The 19,452-nt window shown below is 36.7% G+C and overlaps 2 protein-coding genes across 2 annotated transcripts; one reads left to right on the top strand and one right to left on the bottom strand.

Moving 5' to 3' along the window:
- Nucleotides 1-3,316: 3,316 nt before the first annotated feature.
- LOC113335200 lies at nucleotides 3,317-4,460 on the top strand. The gene is made up of 2 exons (XM_026581320.1): nucleotides 3,317-3,609; nucleotides 3,817-4,460. Exons 1-2 carry the CDS (start codon nucleotides 3,559-3,561, stop codon nucleotides 4,375-4,377), a joined length of 612 nt encoding a protein of 203 aa, XP_026437105.1. The 5' UTR covers nucleotides 3,317-3,558; the 3' UTR covers nucleotides 4,378-4,460.
- Nucleotides 4,461-7,823: 3,363 nt separating this feature from the next.
- On the bottom strand, nucleotides 7,824-9,864 carry LOC113335332 (F-box/LRR-repeat protein At4g14103-like). The gene is made up of 3 exons (XM_026581420.1): nucleotides 8,677-9,864; nucleotides 8,418-8,567; nucleotides 7,824-8,310 (listed from the first exon to the last, which is right to left on the bottom strand). Exons 1-3 carry the CDS (start codon nucleotides 9,604-9,606, stop codon nucleotides 7,978-7,980), a joined length of 1,413 nt encoding a protein of 470 aa, XP_026437205.1. The 5' UTR covers nucleotides 9,607-9,864; the 3' UTR covers nucleotides 7,824-7,977.
- Nucleotides 9,865-19,452: the final 9,588 nt, after the last annotated feature.

Below are 19,452 nucleotides of genomic sequence, written 5' to 3'. Positions count from 1 at the left end.
TTCACTCAAGCAAATGTTTCAACAGTTGACAACTTGTTAGAACTTCTTCAAAACAAGTCATCTGTGCACTTCAGCAAGAAGACTAATCCAGATGTTGCAGCTGAAATAATTCAAAAGTTGGGTGTCAAAACAATGACTCTAAAGAGAGATATCTTCGCTCTCCTTTGTTATTGGGTCATTCTAAACAAGAAGCTTTTAAGGCTATTGAAGAGAACTTCATGAATAGATACTCAACTTGGTCTTCTACATCTCTGACACAAGCTGGCAGGTCAACAATGATTAAGCATGTACTAAACTTCATCCCTATTTACCAAATGGGCACTTTCAAAATACCCAATCAAACCATCAAGAAGCTTACTATTGTGCAGAGGAAATTCTTTTGGGGGCATACTTCTAACAGGGTAACAAACCAATTGGTTGGCATAAGATTTGTAAACCTAAGGATTTAGGTGGCTTGGCTTTCAGAGATCTTGAAATGTTAAACTTATCTCTGCTTACTAAGTTAGCATGGAGACAATGCACTGAATTAAGTGCTTTATGGACTGAAATTATAAGCAGCAAATATTTCATCAATGGAGATATTCTACATCAAGAACTCAAAGATGTGAACTGTTCCTACACATGGAATGGTATTATCAAAGGTCTTCAGGTTGTTCAGCAAAATTATTTCATGGAGGTAAACAATGGCAGGAAAACAAAGATTTGGCAAGACAGGTGGATTCCAGGTTTAGCAACTCCTCCTACACCCATTAATGATCTACACAGATTCTATCAAGATGTAGAAGAGATGATATTTCCTAACACCAATAATTGGAATGTAGCACTTGTCAACAATCTGTTTGATCATAATACTGCGCAAAAAGTACAAAGCTTATTTCTTGATACCTCAAAGGAAGATATTATGATCTAGATGCCAGCTACAGATGGTAAATTTTCAGTCAAGAGCGCCTACAAAAACTCACTATGAGTAGCACTGAAGTTTATGCTGGTGGAAGATTGATTAAGATAAGGTCTGGAAAAATCTATGAAAAACCAGAAATGCTCACATAATAAAGCTATTTGCTTGGAAATGTATACATGAAGCACATCCAACAAGGTTTAAACTGAGTCTGCATAATGAAAGCATTGAACCACAGTGTGCAATATGTGGTCACAATGTGGAATCAATGGAGCATTTATTGTTCAGCTGCAGTCATGCTCGAAAATTCTGGAGATTGATGAATATTAATGTGGATGAAGTTCACAGTAGAGTAATAAGTGTATCTCAGTGGGTAGAAAGTTGGTTTATAAAAAATAATGGTATGGCTGATGAAAAATTACTAAACACTATGATGATAAGTGCTTGGATAATATGGAAGGATAGGTGCGACGTGGTATTTCAGGGAGTTTCTCTAAACCCTTTTGGTTCAATGCATAAGATTCATTATCACCTGCAATCTCATCTGCCTGACTTTCCTGCACACATGCATCTTAATAACACATATAAAGTTTCTCATTGGCAACCTCCCATGCATGATACATTAAAATTTAATGTAGACGCCTCTTTTAAGCATGATATTAATCATATTGGTACTGGTATTGTCTTACGTTCACACACAGGTACATGCGAAGGAATTAAAGGACGTTACGCAAAGGGAATTTTAAGTCCGGAGATGGGAGAATGCATGGCAATTCGTGAAGCTCTTGCGTGGGCTAAAGAGAAGAAGTTCACATAGAAGCTGATGCGAAACTGGTTATTCAGTCAACAATAAACAATGTTCTCCTCATACAATGGGAGAATAGAAATTTACTTAAGGAGATTAAACATTTAAGTAAGTTTTTCAATATGTAGTTTTTCTTATGTCAGTAGAGATGACAATCAGGTGGCTGACGCAGTTTCTAGATCTGTGAGGGAAACAACCATCAATTTAGATCTCAAAAATAATTTTCCTGAAGAAATATGTACTCTGTTGGCAAGGGACTACACCCTTGCTACCAATTAATGAATTCTTTCTTCGTATCAAAAAAAAATCTATCCATTTATTTTCTCATTTTTCTTCCACAAACTATAATTTTTTTTCTCCAATCACGTTTTGTTATTGATTATGTGGATTTTAATATTTTACTTAGTGATTTATCTAGTATTTTACAAAAAGAATCAAATTAACCACTTGCCCTTGCCTTCGGTCACATAGACAACTAGTAATATTTTAGCCCTATCCTTGAAAGATTTCAGGGTCCATCCCCGATCGGGACGATATTTTTGGAAGATACACCCAAAAAATCAAAAAAAATTGATAATTGCGCTGAGAGTCAGATCAGTTTTGAGTCTATAAAAAATATGGATTTAGCAACAATTTGAATATAAGAAAAAATTTATATATAATTTGAGGCCAAAATACTCGCTCCAAAATGAAAGTTAGGCCAAAAGCTTGAATTCTAGATCTCCTGGTCCCCGACCAATAGGAATCAAGAGTTTTGAAATATTTTCGGTGATTTTTGACCAATAGAAATCGAGGGTTTTTTCATATAATTTGAGGCAAAAATACTCGCTCCAGAATGAAAGTTAGGCCGAAAACTTGAATTCTAGAGCTCCTGGTCCCCGACCAATAGGAATCAAGAGTTTTGAAATATTTTCGGTGATTTTTGACCAATAGAAATCGAGGGTTTTTTCATATAATTTGCGGTCCGCGAGTTATAACCTCAGAGGTGTCACCATCCTTCCACAAAAAACCCATCAAAACAAAAGTAACACAAAAACCCCATCAAAACAAAATTAACACAAAAACCCCAAATTTAAATGTTGGTTTCATCAAATTTTATGATGAAACCAACATTTAAATTTTGGGTTTTTGTATCAATTTTTAAAAAATTTGGGTTTTTGTATCAATTTTGTTTACGATGGAGTTTTAATGGATCCCAACATTTGAGTGGGGTTTTTGTACCACAAGTTTGGTCACCTTGGGTTTTTATGACTAGTTTTGTATAATTTGAGGCCAAAATACTCATTCCAGAATGAAAGTTAGGCCAAAAACTTGAATTCTAGAGCTCCTGATCCCGACCAATAGGAATCAAGAGTTTTGAAATATTTTCGGTGATTTTTGACCAATAGAAATCGAGGGTTTTTCATATAATTTGACGTCAAAATACTCGCTCCAGAATAAAAGTTAGGCCAAAAACTTGAATTCTAGAGCTCTCGTCCCAACCAATAGGAATCAATAGTTTTGAAATATCTTGTGTGATTTTTGACCAATAGAAATCGAGGGTTTTTTCCCGATTAATTTCGCCCAGTTTCTCCGTCTTTTCTATTCTCTTTTCTCTCATGAAACCTACCCGGCCAAAATAAAAATCCATAACCCTAACATTTTTTATGTTCTCTTCGACTTCTTCCGATCGCCACCACCACCTCATGTTTGACCACCATTTTCTTTTGATGATTGCCTTCTTTCTCATTGTATTTCTCTGATTGAGTGATATCGTACAACCATTTAGTTTATATGTGTTTTAGATAAAAGAAAAATCTGTTTTGTATTCTGATAATTTTTAATTGTTTGATGAGGGTACTAATGATAGCGGAGAATGGAAATTATAATGCAGCTATTCGTGATCGTTGAGGAGTCATTATTTGAGGTTAAAAATCAAAGAATCCGAAACAGAAGCTTTTTGTGAGATCCTTGGGTTTTATGCTGCATAATAATCTTTTTATCTGTATTCTAGATTTTCTGTAATTTTCAGTTCCAACAAGTACTTTTTTTTTCAGGAAACTTTGGCTCTTACTCCGAATATATTTTCAATTCTATAATATATTGTTGTTGTTGTTTTTTGTTTTTTTTCTAGAATACTTCTTGCAGCAATCCTCTGGAGAGGATATCCAAAGGAAGGGCTAGACCTGTGGGGTTGTTCTGTTTCTGTACGGATTGGTTAGTTTCCAATTCTCCCATTTCTAATAGAGTTGTTCCCACTCTTTCTATGTTGTCGAGAAGGGGTATGATAGTGGTGAATTTATGTGGGTTCTGTGATAATAATGAGGAATCGGTTGAGCATTTGTTTCTCCATTGCCCTTTCATTTGGAAGATTTGGGAACATTTTCTTCAACAGCTGGGTTTTGCCTGGATGCATCCCACAACCATTATTGATTTCTTATGGAAGTGGAAATTGAAGATTTCGACCAAACCCCTTGTGTTCTTGCGATATTGTCTTCCGTTTGCTTTGTGGTGGGTGGTGTGGTTGGAAAGAAATGACATTCAAATAGCGAAGAAGCAAGGGAGGAAAACCTTAAACTCTCTCATTATAGATATAAAGTTGTTGTTGCTTAGTTGGTCTGTTAATGTTGATTCATTCAAAAACATGAAGTTAGATGACTTCGTTTTTGATTGGAAAATCTTGTTTAGAGAATAGTCAGTTGTAAGTTCTTTTTTTCTCATGTATCTTTCGAGGGTGCTGTCTTGGCACTTTCTTTTCTAATTCCATCTTATCTTTTTCAAAAAAAAAAAAAAAATGAATTCCCAAAAGTTTTCAATATAGTTCAGGTATTAATGATTTTCTTGATTGCTATAATTGTTACATTTCTAATAATAATGAACTAAAATAGGTGTAACTGGTTTGCTGCTTAAAGAAATACATCCAAACACCGCATTGCCTAACAGTCAGGAACTTATCTTTATTTTGCCTCAGATTGATTTTTTTTTTTTTTTTTTTGAACTTAAGTAGATAAAAATAGAATGACATTCAAACACGGCAAGGTACACTCCATGATTCTGATATTGCGTTTTTACAGATAAAAACAAAAACTTATATTGCATTAGTTTCTCAACAGGAAAAGGTATATATGGGCTTACTTGGTCTGATTTGTTTGTATTCTGGAGCAATGTAGTGTATCATTCATCCAAGAAATGGAGGTATTTCATCAAGAGCGTATCTCAATTTCCCAGGTATATCTGATTGTATATATTATTTAAGAACGATATTACGTGGTTATGAGAACGATTGCCACTCAATCATACTTCTTATTTTAGGCCATATGACAAAACAAATTCACTTCTCATTCTATTCAAGTAAAGTCCGAATTTAAATGTGAATTACAAACTGCAAATACTTTCACAAGTAGAACTGTTAGGAGTAATTTTTGTTATTAGGAGTAATTTCCCTTACATTATTAGGAGTCTGTGATACGCTCTCTTTATATAAGTAGAACTGTGTACTTTCCTAAGTAATTTTGTTGCTTTTTTCAATAAACATGCATGACTATTTTTACTTTTATCTTGATACACAAAAGGAAATATAAGGCTTGAAAGCAAACTTTCCCATTTTCTGCGATTTAGTCATACCTTAATTCAACCGTGTCTATGGGAGTTCAGCATTTAGCTGGTGCAGATGAAGATACTGTTGGTTTAAGGTTGACCAAATTGTAAGAGTTTAATAGTTCTTCAAAATGTACATATCATCTGTTATTCAAGTATGTTAATAATTGTCTACTATCAATATGTTGAACGATAGCTCTGTAGTGTGTGTTGATTAGTTGCTCTATAGTGCACAACATCAGTTAATTAGTATGATGCTACAAGTGAAATCAGCACCTTTTCCAGGGTTAAGCCTTTTACTCCATCGCCTTAAGAATGTCTGCAGATATTTGAAGTCTCTGCTCCAGTATTACCACTGTTAGCAACAACAATTTTCAAGGTTTGGTGCACCCTTGATAGGTTATCTTGGTTAGTATTTGCACATGTAGTTTTCTAAGTTACCTCCGATTATCTGAGATCTGTTGATATATTTTTTGCATGCACACATTTTGGTACATCTGTGGGTGCCTGCAAAATTGCAACGTCCAGGTTAATTTTAATCCTTAAGATGTTTTGGTTTCCCTCCACTACTTTTTTATCTTTGTAGAATCCAATGGGGTAAAAACAACTATTTTCTTATGTAATTTAAGGTAATATATTTTCCAAACAAGAGCTAGATTTGATCCATCCACTTTTCCATTCGAAAGATTCCCTTTCTTGCCTCCCTAAAGGTACCTGGAAGGAAAATACTACAACCACTTTTATAAGGAAAAAGCATAAACCAATTCTTACCCATTAAAAAATTTATCCTTAATTAATAACATAACATGACCTTGGGTTATCTTGCAGATGTAATTCGAACATTGCACTCTATATCGAACACCATTGTCAAGCAAGTTGATGAACGTGTTGAAACAAAAGACGTCAACATGCAAGAGATTTACACCCAAACGAAAGGGTAAGATATTTTTTTCGATTTCAAAATAATTTACTCTATGGACTTAATTAGCAACAATGATAGAGGATAGCTGCTGGACAGTAACGAAAATTTTGCAGTGGCGATCATAATCACCGGAACATTTGTGAGAGAGCACATGGGTAAAACAAAAAATTGGAAACAAATTTGTTTGGAACCACTGACCTATTATGTTTGTTATCATTATAAATTTAATCAGCCTGTCTACTACAGCTGCATCAAGAATGTTTGTGGATTTTGATACCGAACAAGTCCATGAATTTAGAATGATGTAAGTAAAACATACAATCTAAATGCATGGTTTATAGATAAACACAGTTAAATTAAGCCATGCTACTGTTTACATAGGCATGGAGGAACTGGAGAGATATAAGAGTGAACAGAAAAAATATCTCAATGAAGATTAAATTTCCCTATATGTAGCAAGTCAGATGCTACTAAACTTTGAGAATAAGGTATGTCAGCGTTAACCTATTAATTACAACATTGAAGAATGTAGAAAAATGCAAATTTATGTGATTCATGTTTGGCATGGGACAAGGAGTTTTTTTTTTTTTTTTTCGAAGCATCCATTGTTCGGTTAATTGAGGGCAAGGATTGGTATGGCTTGCAAAAAATGCAAAAAAAAAACAAGTCGAATACAAGAGTGGAAAGCGGTAAAAAAAAATGAAATATGCCAATTATATGATAAACAATGAAACATAATTTGATTATACTGTTATTAATTAAAACAGGTAACAGAACAATATAAACATAAGTTGATTACTGTTATTAATTAAAACAGGTATCGAAACACTGTAAGGATCAAGGACAAGACAGATTATGCAGATTTAACAATTCTCGGATTTAACGTTCAGGAGATACTGAAATATACTGCGGCGTAACATATTCAGTACGAGGAGTGTTGTGAGAAGGTAAAAGACTAATTTACTTTCCAAGTTTAGTACATTTTGTTTCCAAAAACAATAAAAACACACCAACTGAAATGCTAAACCATTTGCAGCTAGGTGATCCAGAGAAGACTACACAAGTGTAGCAACTGTGTCCGGAAACACCCCAAAAATATAAGCAACAAAAGATCTTGCATTTGGAAAATGAACACACCAAACATACAAAAATAGTAAGGCGCCAAAAAAGAAAAAGGTTGAGGCGTATAGTAATTTCAGAAGATAATGAGAAAATACTTAAGATGATGATGAATAGGTAGATGATGAAGTTGAAAAAGAAGAAGATGAAGATAATCTAAATGTTCGAGTTGAGTGCATATGATTCTCTCTTAGAGATTTGGGTAGAGTTACTTTCTTAGTAGTTTATTTTTAGTGATTCTTTCATGGTGCTTTGAGTAGAATTACTTTCTTAGTGGTTTGATTCTTAGTGATTATTTTGAGAAACTTAATTATCTTCGGTACTTTCAGTTGAATATTAAGTACCTGTTTGTTAGTAGTTGTTTCTTAGTGTCAGTTGTGAGCTATCTTAGTACTTTCGAAATGCAAGCTTGGCAATTAACTTGGAAACATATTTCCTTACGGTTTTTTCATTTACAGCTACGGCTTTCTTTGTGCGAGTAATTATAATTTTTTCCCAACATCTTAGCAGTACAATATAATAACTTAATTAACTTAGTCCCGTGCAACGCACGGGCAAGACACTAGTATAACGATAAAAACAAGTCTCTAGCTCCAACAGGCATCAGAAATCTGATCAGAAGAAAAAAAAAAAAAAAAAAGGAATCCCAATAACATTTTAGTGAAGACAATCCGATGAAGAGATATTAAACAAACTTGCTGATCTTGTAGAAAGACCTATTGGCAACTCCAACAGACATTGGTTTTCGCTTTTCCATATTATGCAATCATAAGAATTAGTATAACCAACGGTCATTGTTTGTGAAGCATTTTCCTCTTTCACAATCAGTTTTGCCCATCTCATTTGGCTTGGAGTGCCTACAAATACCTTAAAGAAAACCCGCTTGGGGCGTAGAAACGAGCATCCACTACCCATCATGTCAAGCTCCAAACTGTCATCTTCATTGTTTTGGTTGTCGCCACCCTCCACAACGTCGTCTCTTCGAGGCGGCTGAATTTGAAATCGGAAAAATAATTAAATATGTTAGTACTTGGCGTAATTGACTAAGAATGTGACCCCAGACTTGGATGCAAATATATAGAGTTTTCTGCACTTGCCCTGTCAAATACAAGGGACTCCAGGTTAGGTGCGGATTGGAGCAAAACAACTAGTACTTCATCAGTGTCTGCTTTAAGTTCAACCGTCAAATCTTTCAAGTGATGAAATGTAGGCAAATTGTTTTGGAGATCTTCTGCATAGGAGAGACTCTGTTGATCGCAAGCAATAGAAAGAACTATATATATCAGTTTCAAGGAGTCGGAGCAATTGCACAACATAAACAGAACTCCGTAAATAAAACAGCGCAGCCGGTAGTACCTTTATGGTTCGATGAGAAAGCGTTAGGCACTTTGCATATGAAAGCGCTCGAAGAAACTTGCTTGCAGCTGCACCAACACCTATCTTATCCCCCGTTGTTGCATCACCAACAAATTGGTCGAAACAAATATCTGCATCAACTAGTGCTGGGAAACTAGACAAGTCATATTCCTTTGGAAGGTCATCCCAGTAGGTGAGTGACACTAGATTTGGAGCATGAATTCTGAGAGAACAATCTAGTAAACCATTTGATTTAAGATCCCAATTATCGTAATCATCACTACCAATGATCTCCAATTGTTTGAGCGCAGGAGTTGTAATACAGAAACTCTTCACATCAGACCAATCACAACTATCCATTCTCAAGTGTTCAAGGACAGGGCAACCAGAGAATAGGCTGTCTTTGTTGTACCCGTCGCTAAATTTGGCTTGACAGAGTTTAAGGTCCTTGAGTCTTGGTAAAGACATGCAACTAGGAAGATACATAATCTGGGATAAACTTAGCTCCAAAATAATCAATGATTCACAAGTTACAAGAGATAAGGGAATGCGAAAAGGTTCTGATAGCTCTATGTTGAGAGTTAGGTCTTCAATGTTACGCATTATTGCAGTGGAGAGCCATAAGTTAACCCGAGATGCATTGACTTTTCCTTCCGGCCAGTTAATTCCCGACCAGTAAATTTCTAAAATCTTTATGTTTGACATATCATGAAAATGCAATACTTTATCCACAGTATCCATGAACTTTTCGGGGCTCATACCTCGCAAAGAGAAACGACCAAGTTCAAGGAAAGGAATAGACGCAGAAATGCGTTTCCATCTCTTAGATAACGCACTAGTACGAATAATCCACTTGATATCAAGAAAAGAAAATATCTCATGAATAATTGAGTCAGGTAAGTTGGTGATCCTATCTTCACCCTCACTCATGCTGTTTTATAATGGGACTACAATGAAAAATTTAACAGTAGCAACAATCTGGATTTCCGGTACCTAAATGTTTTTGTTTTGATATAAGTTGAACAGAAATACTAAACATGAGGAAAATTTAGATTGAAGAAGAAAAGAATACTTGAAGTTACCTCTAAATCATTACGATTCCTTGCTTTCGACCAACCGAAGGTGCCGTGGAAGCTAGATCTGAAAGTATATAGACCCTCTCAAGTTATTGTTATATATTCCTCACACTCTCTCTCTCTCGTTGACTTTTCTCAAATAGACGTGACATACATAAATGTTCACTATAATCAACTTCATTGTATAATCCTCTTTCAAGAGGTTGTACCTAAATTTTTCGAAATTATCTAGTGACCCAAAAATATTCCACCAAATCCAGCTATTCAACAAGACCTGGCTTAATTGGGGTATACCCAGATTAATTGGCGTATACCTAATGAGACAAAAACCAAGACATTATGAAATAAAAGAAGCCACCCCTTAACCTTATATTTTCTAAATGGCTAATATGCTCTTGTTTAATTAACACTAAAAATTCCGATTAGGTTAATTAATTGAGCTTAGATTAAAATTTTGAAATTATGAATTCAGTAGATTAAACCTTTAATCCATTTTATGAGTTCGATTTCGACAAAAAAATTTGGTTTTGAAAATGTGAATGGTCGGCAAGGTCAACATTTGAATAAGGTGTCGGCTATGTTCCGCTGGCATGGTTGACGTTTGAATAACATGCCGTCCAAATACATCCTACATGGTCCTTGGATGAAGAAAATGCCGACCTTTTTTAGGTCGGAATGGTCTTTGAATGAAGATTACGCCGACTATCTTGGGCCAGCAATCTTACGGTCGGCATGTAAATATTTCCTACCATGGCTATCATATAGCCGGCATGCACATAATTTATAACACGGTCGGCTGACCTGTAGTCGGCATGCTAAGGATTTATAACCTTGCCGACTTGTACTCATACCAAACAGAAAACAAAATATGGGAAGATGCAATTCACTTTATTCATGCAATTTTGGTTACTACATTGATTGATACATAAAACCTAACTCTTTGTCGACGGAAAAGCGAATGCACTTAACATGTGCATCAATCCTTTGAACCTCTAGGCGACCCTAGTGGACGAGTTATAGTCTCGTGAGGGTTTACATAGAGATCTACCCACAAAACCTACACTAAAACCATCAATCTTCGTTGGAGGAATCACATTCATCTCCGGGCTGCATGAAGTCTGGGGCATACTCCGGGATTTTGGAGACCATGAATTCATAGCTTGCATCGAATGTGAATGCTTCCCCTTTTTCCTCCAAGTAGCGCGCTTTCACAGCTTCATGCTACAAAAACAAAACACAAACTTATTTGTTAGTGGTGTTTAGTAGAAAGATCAAACAACATGGATAACGTAAAATAAACCACAAAAACACTTACAAATTATTCAATGAACAAGTTGAAGTTGGTAGCGTTGAAAACCCGGGGTTGGAGAGCTAAAAAAGCGAGTATCACATTTTCGATGACTAAGTGCCTATCATGGACTTGTTGAACACTCCTTCCATTAGGATTCCCAAACTCTTGCCTAAATTTGTTGTGTACCCTATCCCAAAAGGTTACGCCATCCACCCTTACGGAGGACTCATGTCTAACTCGAGTTTCCGCGTACCAAGATTTGGTGATTGCCAAATCTTCATTAGAATCAATTGAAACCATTGTTGTATGTAGAGAGCTATTGGGTGAGTTAGATGGAGTGTATGATGATATGAGCTTTGGAGAGTAAATGCAAATAGTTGTGTGTTGTTTTGTAGAGAGAAGTAGTGTATTTATAGGATGGTGCCCAAATTTGGCCGTTATAGTTCATAAGTACAAGTCAATAAATGCAATTGTACTTGCAAAAATTTGAATTTTGAATTCGCCGGCGAGGTTTCTGTTTCCCAATTATGCCGACTAAGTCTGGTCGGCAGTGTCGGAATTTTGTTACCATGCCGACCTTATGTTGATTTTAGGCATCATAAGAACATTTTCTTCTTTGTAACCGCCGGAAAAGTATTTGGTCAGTAGAATGTCGGTTATCATAAAGTCGGCAGGATAGAAATTTTCTTACCATGCCGACCGTATGACTTTTAAGCATCAGGAGTTCATGCAATTTTATGTTTAACAGTCGGAACGGTATTTGGTCACTAGCGTGCCGGTTATAATGTGGTCGGCAAGGAACATAATTTATAACCATGCCGACCTTATGCCTTTTAGGCATCAGCAGTTCATGCAATTTTCTGTTTGATCGTCTGAACGGTATTTGGTCACTAGCGTGCCGGCTTTGATGTGGTCGACAAGGAACATAATTTTTAACCATGCCGACCTTATGATGATTTTAGGCATCAGGAGAAGGTATTTTCTGCAACACATAGCCGGCAGGGTCGATAATATAATACCCTGCCGGCTTCGTAATAGCCGGCTAGGTATTGATCTGATTACCCTGCCGACCCTAGTATACAAATAATTTATGGTGTCAGGGCCGACAGTCTGACAGTTCAAAACCTTGCCGGCCTTGGTGTGGTCGGCATTGTAACTTAAAAAAAAGCATGACGGCATAAGTATTGAAAATTTACATAGATAAACAAACCATTCTAAAAAAGTGGGGGCACAACAACCACACCCAATATTTCGCTTAGCAATCTATATGGTCCAATATACTTTCTAGAGAATCAACTAGACAGTCAGACTCAATCTAGATAAAAAGTATATCAAAGAGTATATCTCAATCTCTCGATTTGATATATACTCAAGAAAATAGAAATCTGCGAGTCTTTATCAAATATTAGAGAGATAACTTGGATGGTACCAAAGACCAATATCCAAGTATCAATCAATTTAAATCAACAACCAAAAGGTCGGATATTCTAATTGATTGAACAACGCACAACCTGTGATATTTCAATTATATAACAAAATATAATGAGGAAAAGAAATAACACAGACACCAAAATTTTGTTAACGAGGAAATCGCAAATGCAGAAAAACCCCGGGACCTAGTCCAGATTGAACACACATTGTATTAAACCGCTACAGACACTAGCCTACTCCAAACTAACTTCGGTCTGGACTGTAGTTGAACCCCAATCAATCTCACACTGATCCAAGGTACAATTATGCTCCTACGTCTCTGATCCCAGCAGGTTTCTACGTGCTGGATTCCCTTAGTTGATCTCACCCACAACTAAGAGTTTCTACGACCCAAAGTCGAAGACTTTAATAAACAAATCTGTATCACACAGAATAGTCTACGGTAATAGATAAATCCGTCTCCCACGAATATACCTACGAGTTTTGTTTCGTCTTTTGATAAATCAAGGTGAACAGGAACCAATTGATAAACCGGACTTATATTCTCGAAGAACAGCCTAGTATTATCAATCACTTCACAATAATCCTAATCGACGCAGCGAAAAAAGATATTGTGGAATCACAAACGATGAGGCGAAGTGTTTGTGATTACTTTTCTATCTTGCCTATCGGAGATATAAATGTCGAGACAATTATTACAATTGTACTCGTAACGATAGAAGATGCAAGATCAGATCACACAACTACAAGAAAAAGAGTATCGGTCTGGCTTCACAATCCTAATGAAAGTCTTTAAGTAGTTAACCTGGTTTTATAAGAAGAAACCAAAGGTTAAAGGAGAATCGACTCTAGCTATGCAACTAGTATCACACGTAAGGTGTGGGGATTAGGTTTCCCAGTTTTTAGAGTTCTCCATTATATAGTCTTTCAAATCAGGGTTTGCAATCAATGTTAGCTTGGTAACAAAGCATTCAATATTCACCGTTAGATGAAAACCTGATTAGATTCAAACTAATATTTCTCAACCGTGGGATCGAAAACTTAGCTTGCTACACACAAATGAAATGTCCAATTTTGGGTTTATGTAGCCGTTCCCAAACATTAACATTTTTTGGTTCAACAATAGTTAACCAAATGGTTAGCCATATGATCACTTTCATATCCACCATATTCTTCTTCACCATAACTAGTTCAAATGACTCAAATGAACTAGTTAGATAGTTGTTCAATTGCTTAGATCTTATGTAACTACACAAGACACAATCGAAGCAAAAACGGTTTGATGCACTCGAATCGCTTCATGAACTTTATAGCCACGGTTTGCAAAAGCATTTCTAGTTTATATAAACATGAGTTCAAGAACAACCGATTTTAGATATAACCTGCTCAAGTTCGCGGACTGGGTTCGCGGACTTAAGCTCACAGAAGGAGTTCGCAAACTCCAGCAGAAACTCTCGGGTCGAGAACTTCCGCCAGTTCGCGAACTTGGCTCACGCCACATTCCGTTTCTCTTGATCAACAAAGTTCGCAAACTTTGGTTCAAGGAATAAGGGCTTATACATATATGTGTTTCCACAAGAATGCTTATATCCTACCAATGGTTATGTAATCTAAACTCTCATTTCAATCATTGAAACATTCTCAGAGGACGTTATATAGCCGTTATTCACAGATTATTTTTCGTCAAAGCAATTTCCAAAGTGATTGAAACATAACATGACATTCGTCACTAGGAAAAGATGAATTTTACAAAAGCGAAATCTTACCAACACATATTCCGAGAAATAGATAGGTGAGTTACACTCAGCTCGAAATAGAAAATGTGTATAATGAAAGTCTATATATCAAAACGACTTTTGTCTCAAGAGTAGGAGATAGATTAGATATACTTTTCAGTGACAGATAAGTTCAAGTCTCCACATACCTTTTAGTCGATGAAGATCCACCAGTTCCTTGAGTAGTCCTTCGTCTTGTATGATGATTGCCATGGATTCTACACTTTATATCCTATTCCGAGACCTTTAGCTATATAAGCTAGAAATCAAGACTTATAGTTTTGATCACTAACATTGAAAAACATGCTTGAGATAGCAAGGCATGCGAGTTCGACCGATCAATGCTCTAACACATTCATTCAACAACTAGAAATCCAACACTTGTTGTCCAAAATACGAAAACATGTCGTATAAACCTTAAAAAAAATATTTGTCCAATCGTTAACCTTAAAATTTGTCCAACACAACATAAAGAAATAAACTAGAGACTGCATTCATTCACCACGACCACGACCCCATTTAGGAACACCACCACTACTACTACCTTCACCACCACGACCACTACGAGTCCTCTTTTTGTCAGCATTCATCTTGGCTTGTGCTTCCCTCCGGGCTTTTTCTTCCCTCTTTACTTTAGCATCATCTTGCTTGAGAATTTCAGTAGCATCCTCATTTTCAACATTTCTAGCAAAGTCAATGTGCTTGCTTTGCTCCTCAATCGACAAAGGCTCCCCTCTTTCTCTCGCGCAACACATCACCCTCACAAGGCTCTTCAAATGCTCCTTATATTTTCAAATAAACAACAAACAATTAATAGAATGATTTGATAATGTAATCTTAATATAGTAAGAGAAACTCTAAAATACTTACAAAGAACTTAAGACTTGTTGCTGGGTCTTTCGATGTCAACTTCCTCATACGAGCCAAATCTTCAGCAGTCATTTCCATAATCACAGTAGGACAAGCCCAACCCAAGTACCACGTCATGTATTTATCACTAGATTCATGACCGGTGGTCACCTCGTTCAAAAGACTGACATCGATTTTACGGGCACCTCTTCTTTCGTCCCAATATTCTAGAGCTAGCGATGGAGCGTAAGAGACGTTAATAATTTTTTGGGACGCGGTGCAGTCAGCCTTTGCCACAGTAAAGAACGGCTTATCTTCATCGAAATGAGGTTCTTCTTGGACGTAACCCAATTGTCACATTACCCGATGTGGATCGTACATTGAATATCCATTGGTGGTCAACTAGTATAATGCAACTTCATCTCTCCTTTGGATGAAACCTTGATTTCTAGCATCTCGATACTGATCAAATATCACATCATCCGCAGTCAATTTGTCAATGGAGATTCGGAGTTTGATAAGATTTTGCGGAATTTCCTTATCATGAGTACCCTTAAAACTGTACCTTTGCGCTTTTGGCTTATCAACAGCAACATTCGCATCCACTTTGATGTAGGAGTTGGCTTTCACCAAAGAAGGGAAGTGCTCATATATCCAAACCTATGCAAAAAAAAAAGTTTAGTAAGAATCTTATCTTACGAGAATTTTGCAAATATAAATCATTTAGACAATAAAATTACCTGGAAGTGACATATGTTTCCGTTAACTTGCGCAGTGAGAGCCCTAGAACCCTTTGTCAACCCATTGTTCAAGAAGGCGACCACCGCAGTACCCCAAGAATACTCATGCATCTTATCCAAGGGATCCAATAGTTGCATATAACTAGCGTCGACCAAGCTTACGGAACTGTCGGGGAAGATACATTTGCCCAGGACGTATAGCAAAAAAGCTGACGCGGTAGCATTGATTCGCACCGGGTTCACCATTCCTTCCTTATCAAATATTTTCTTTGTCTCACATAATGTGCCCCTCAACTTCTTCAGATTAAACTTCTTGCTTAGAAGACCATCCTTGTTCTCAAGTATAGACTCCGTCTCAATCTGATTCCAATCGAACAATTTCTGGCTCACTTTGTAAATATCCTTGAAAGAAAACTTATTATCGAAGCCCTCACTGACTGTTTTTCCCTCAACCTCGAGGCCTAGAATTTGATGAGCATCATCGGGAGTTATCGCCATCTCACCGAATAGGAATAACATTGTATCAGTCTCTCCGTAGAACCTCTCACATAATGCAGATACGGTAACTCTATCATGCTCAATATTCGAACTCTCCACCGCAGGCCACAACCCGGAGTTCTTGAAAATCACTTTCACCTCCTCACATTCATCCTCAAGATTTCAAGTCTTAGTCACTGAACATGAAGCTTGGTGCCTCATGAGACGGACGACATGCTTGTGATCCGTTATACCAAAAAAAAAAAAAAGAAATACAAACACTTGACGCAAATTTAAGATAGTTACACACTTAAATAAAAAACAAAGACGGATTGAGATTACTTACGATAGTATTATGGATCGTACATGCCCATGAGTCTTTGTATCCAAAAAGAACATTTCCACCATCTGTTGGGGTCCCCCTTGGAGGCTCACCTTTTTTCAGCGTAAGCATCAAGTCAGGGGGAGGCATGTGGGAATCAGCTGGTTTAGTGATCACCCTCTTCTTCTTTCCGGTTTCAGTTGAAGCTTCGGTTTGTTGAACAATAGCTAGAGTTTGTTCCCCATCTCCTCCTCCTTCTTCTTCTTCTTCTTCTTCCACTGCCTCTTCAACAATTTCATCTTCGATATCCTTATCTTTATCTCCATTACCATCATCATCATCATCACCTCCTCCAACATTAGGCATTTCTTAATAACCACCATCATCATTGTTACCTCCTCCAAAAGAGAGAGTGTTTTCATCAACATCATCATCATCACCTTTTCTACCAGATGGAATGGATTGGTCTTCATCTGGAGTCTCTTCTGAATCACTGGGTTTTAATGTTGGTTCAGAATTATTCGGTCCACGGATCTTGAGCGTTCCCGGGACAACGTATGCCCCTCTATGTGTTGAAGTCAATAGTTTTCCGCCAACACGAGGAGGTCTTGAAGGAGGACTAAGAGCTTTCATAGATTTATTCTTTGCCTTTTGCAACCTGAACAAGAACGATTAAGAAAAAAATACATAAATCGACAGGGTCGACAAATATAACCTTGCCGGCTACACATAAGTCGGAAGGGTCGACTAAATAATGCATGCCGGCTAAACAGAGGCCGGCAGGGTAATATTCACATAACATGCCGGCTAATAACAAATATGAACACAGTAGATACAAGGATTTTCCACAAAACCAGTCGGCAAGGTCCATTACCAACACACTGGCGGCCAGTAAACAACCAGCTTGGTTTTCAAAATTCCGACTTTAAAATTCAAGGCATCATGAGATGCAAACTATTTTCAAAACAGACGGCAGGGTAAAAAACTATAACACACCGACGAAAAAAAAACTAACGTCGGCACGCTCCTAGGTTGAATAACTTGCCGACCCTGCAAGTACCAGTTACAGGTATTCAACAACTGGAAAGATCTTCAACCTAAGAGCCTGTCGGCCAAACCCTACAGTCGGCAAGGTCGATAACATAATACCTTGCCGGCGTCGCAACTGCCAATTCACAATTTCGATTTTTCTGACCTAATTTTACATGCAAACATGAAATTGAAGTACTAGAGTGAGTTTAAGTATGCCCTTACTTTCTTAATCGCACCATTTCTCGTGTTTCAGCGGCTACGAATTCTTCTTCTTCAACCGTCTTTTTCTTCACTTTCTTTTGAACCAAACTTGCAATTCCAGGGTTATACTCATTGGGTTTTCGATTAGCGTCTTTCATACGAGTATCTTTACGTCTTGGCGGATCCATTGTTGAAGATTAATCGGAGTTTTCGAATCGACGATTTCGATGAATTAATTGACGAGTTTCGAGTTTTTATGGAGAAGAAGAAGAGATCCGGTATGGTTATGGAGGAGAAGAAGATGAGAAGAAGGAAGATGAAATGCAAATACTAAAACTGATTTGGGTAATAAGATTATAAAGGGTAAGGGTATTTTTGCAACTTACCCATTAGGACTCCCCCTAAAAACTTTAAAAAGAGTCCAGTTAAAATTGGGTATACCCCAATCAAGCCAGGCAACAAAAAACAAAAAAAAAATCAATTTCGGTTAGCGATTTTCAATACGATAGTACTCGATTCGATTTTAAGTGCATTAGTACGAGTAATCTGCTTACGTTACGAAACTTGTCTTTGAAATGTAGCACATAAATTAGTTGTATTGCTCCATAAACCTTACTTGAATAACTGAAATTTGTCAAGATTACTGATATTTGAATAAGATATTAACAACCCCAGGGGTGGGAACGAGGTCGGGAGCGGGATTCGTGAAAATTTCAAAAAATGAAATTTGAGGAGCGTATCGGGAGCGTAAATTAGGTTTCATAGAAAGATTAGATATACTACAAAATTTCCTACACTATCATTCATTTTCTCTTTTATTTTTAGCTCTTCAAGAAACCAGAGGCTTAGGGGTGTCAATGGATGAATATCCGTCGGATATTTAGAAATCCGTATCTGATAGGTTAAGCACTATCGTATATTCAATATCCGATAATATCCTATACAATATCAAAAATCAGATATCGATTCCGATAGGCTAAGCTATCGGATATCGGATTTTTATCCGATAATATCCGGTTATGACAAAAAAAATGTTAAAAACCCTTTAAAACATGTTCATAATTGAAATTTAAGTTCAATTTCTTAAACATTCCATATCGGATATTTTTCAGATATCGGATATTAGGGTAAATCATAAATAAATCACAAATATGGTTAGGGTAAATAACAAATAAATCCATGTTCTATCGGATATCGGATATTAACAATTCGGATGGAGGCTAATCCGATTCCGATATGTTAAGGAAGAAATATTCGATAGAATATCCGATCCGATATTCGAAATTCGATATCCGATAAAACGGATAATATCCTATAGGATCTCGAATACTCGGAAACGGATTCCGGATATCAGAAATATATTGACAGGCTAGTATATCTTTAAATTTCAACTTAAGGATAAAAATGTAGGGAAAAGAAAATATCGGGCTTGGGCTTCAGCTTAGCCCAGTGTCAAAACTAGACGTTTTTAATTAAAAATGACCCAAGCTAACCTAGGGTTTTAATTCAAAACAAAAAAAAAATTCCTAATTTAATTGGAGGCCATGGATTCTAATTGGGGGCCTTCCACTAGATGACAAAA

The sequence above is a fragment of the Papaver somniferum genome, unplaced genomic scaffold, assembly GCF_003573695.1.
Source record: "Papaver somniferum cultivar HN1 unplaced genomic scaffold, ASM357369v1 unplaced-scaffold_139, whole genome shotgun sequence".
In the NCBI taxonomy this organism is placed as follows: Eukaryota; Viridiplantae; Streptophyta; class Magnoliopsida; order Ranunculales; family Papaveraceae; genus Papaver; species Papaver somniferum.
The sequence above is the reverse complement of the archived record's forward strand: the minus strand, read 5'-3'. Positions and strand labels throughout refer to the sequence as shown.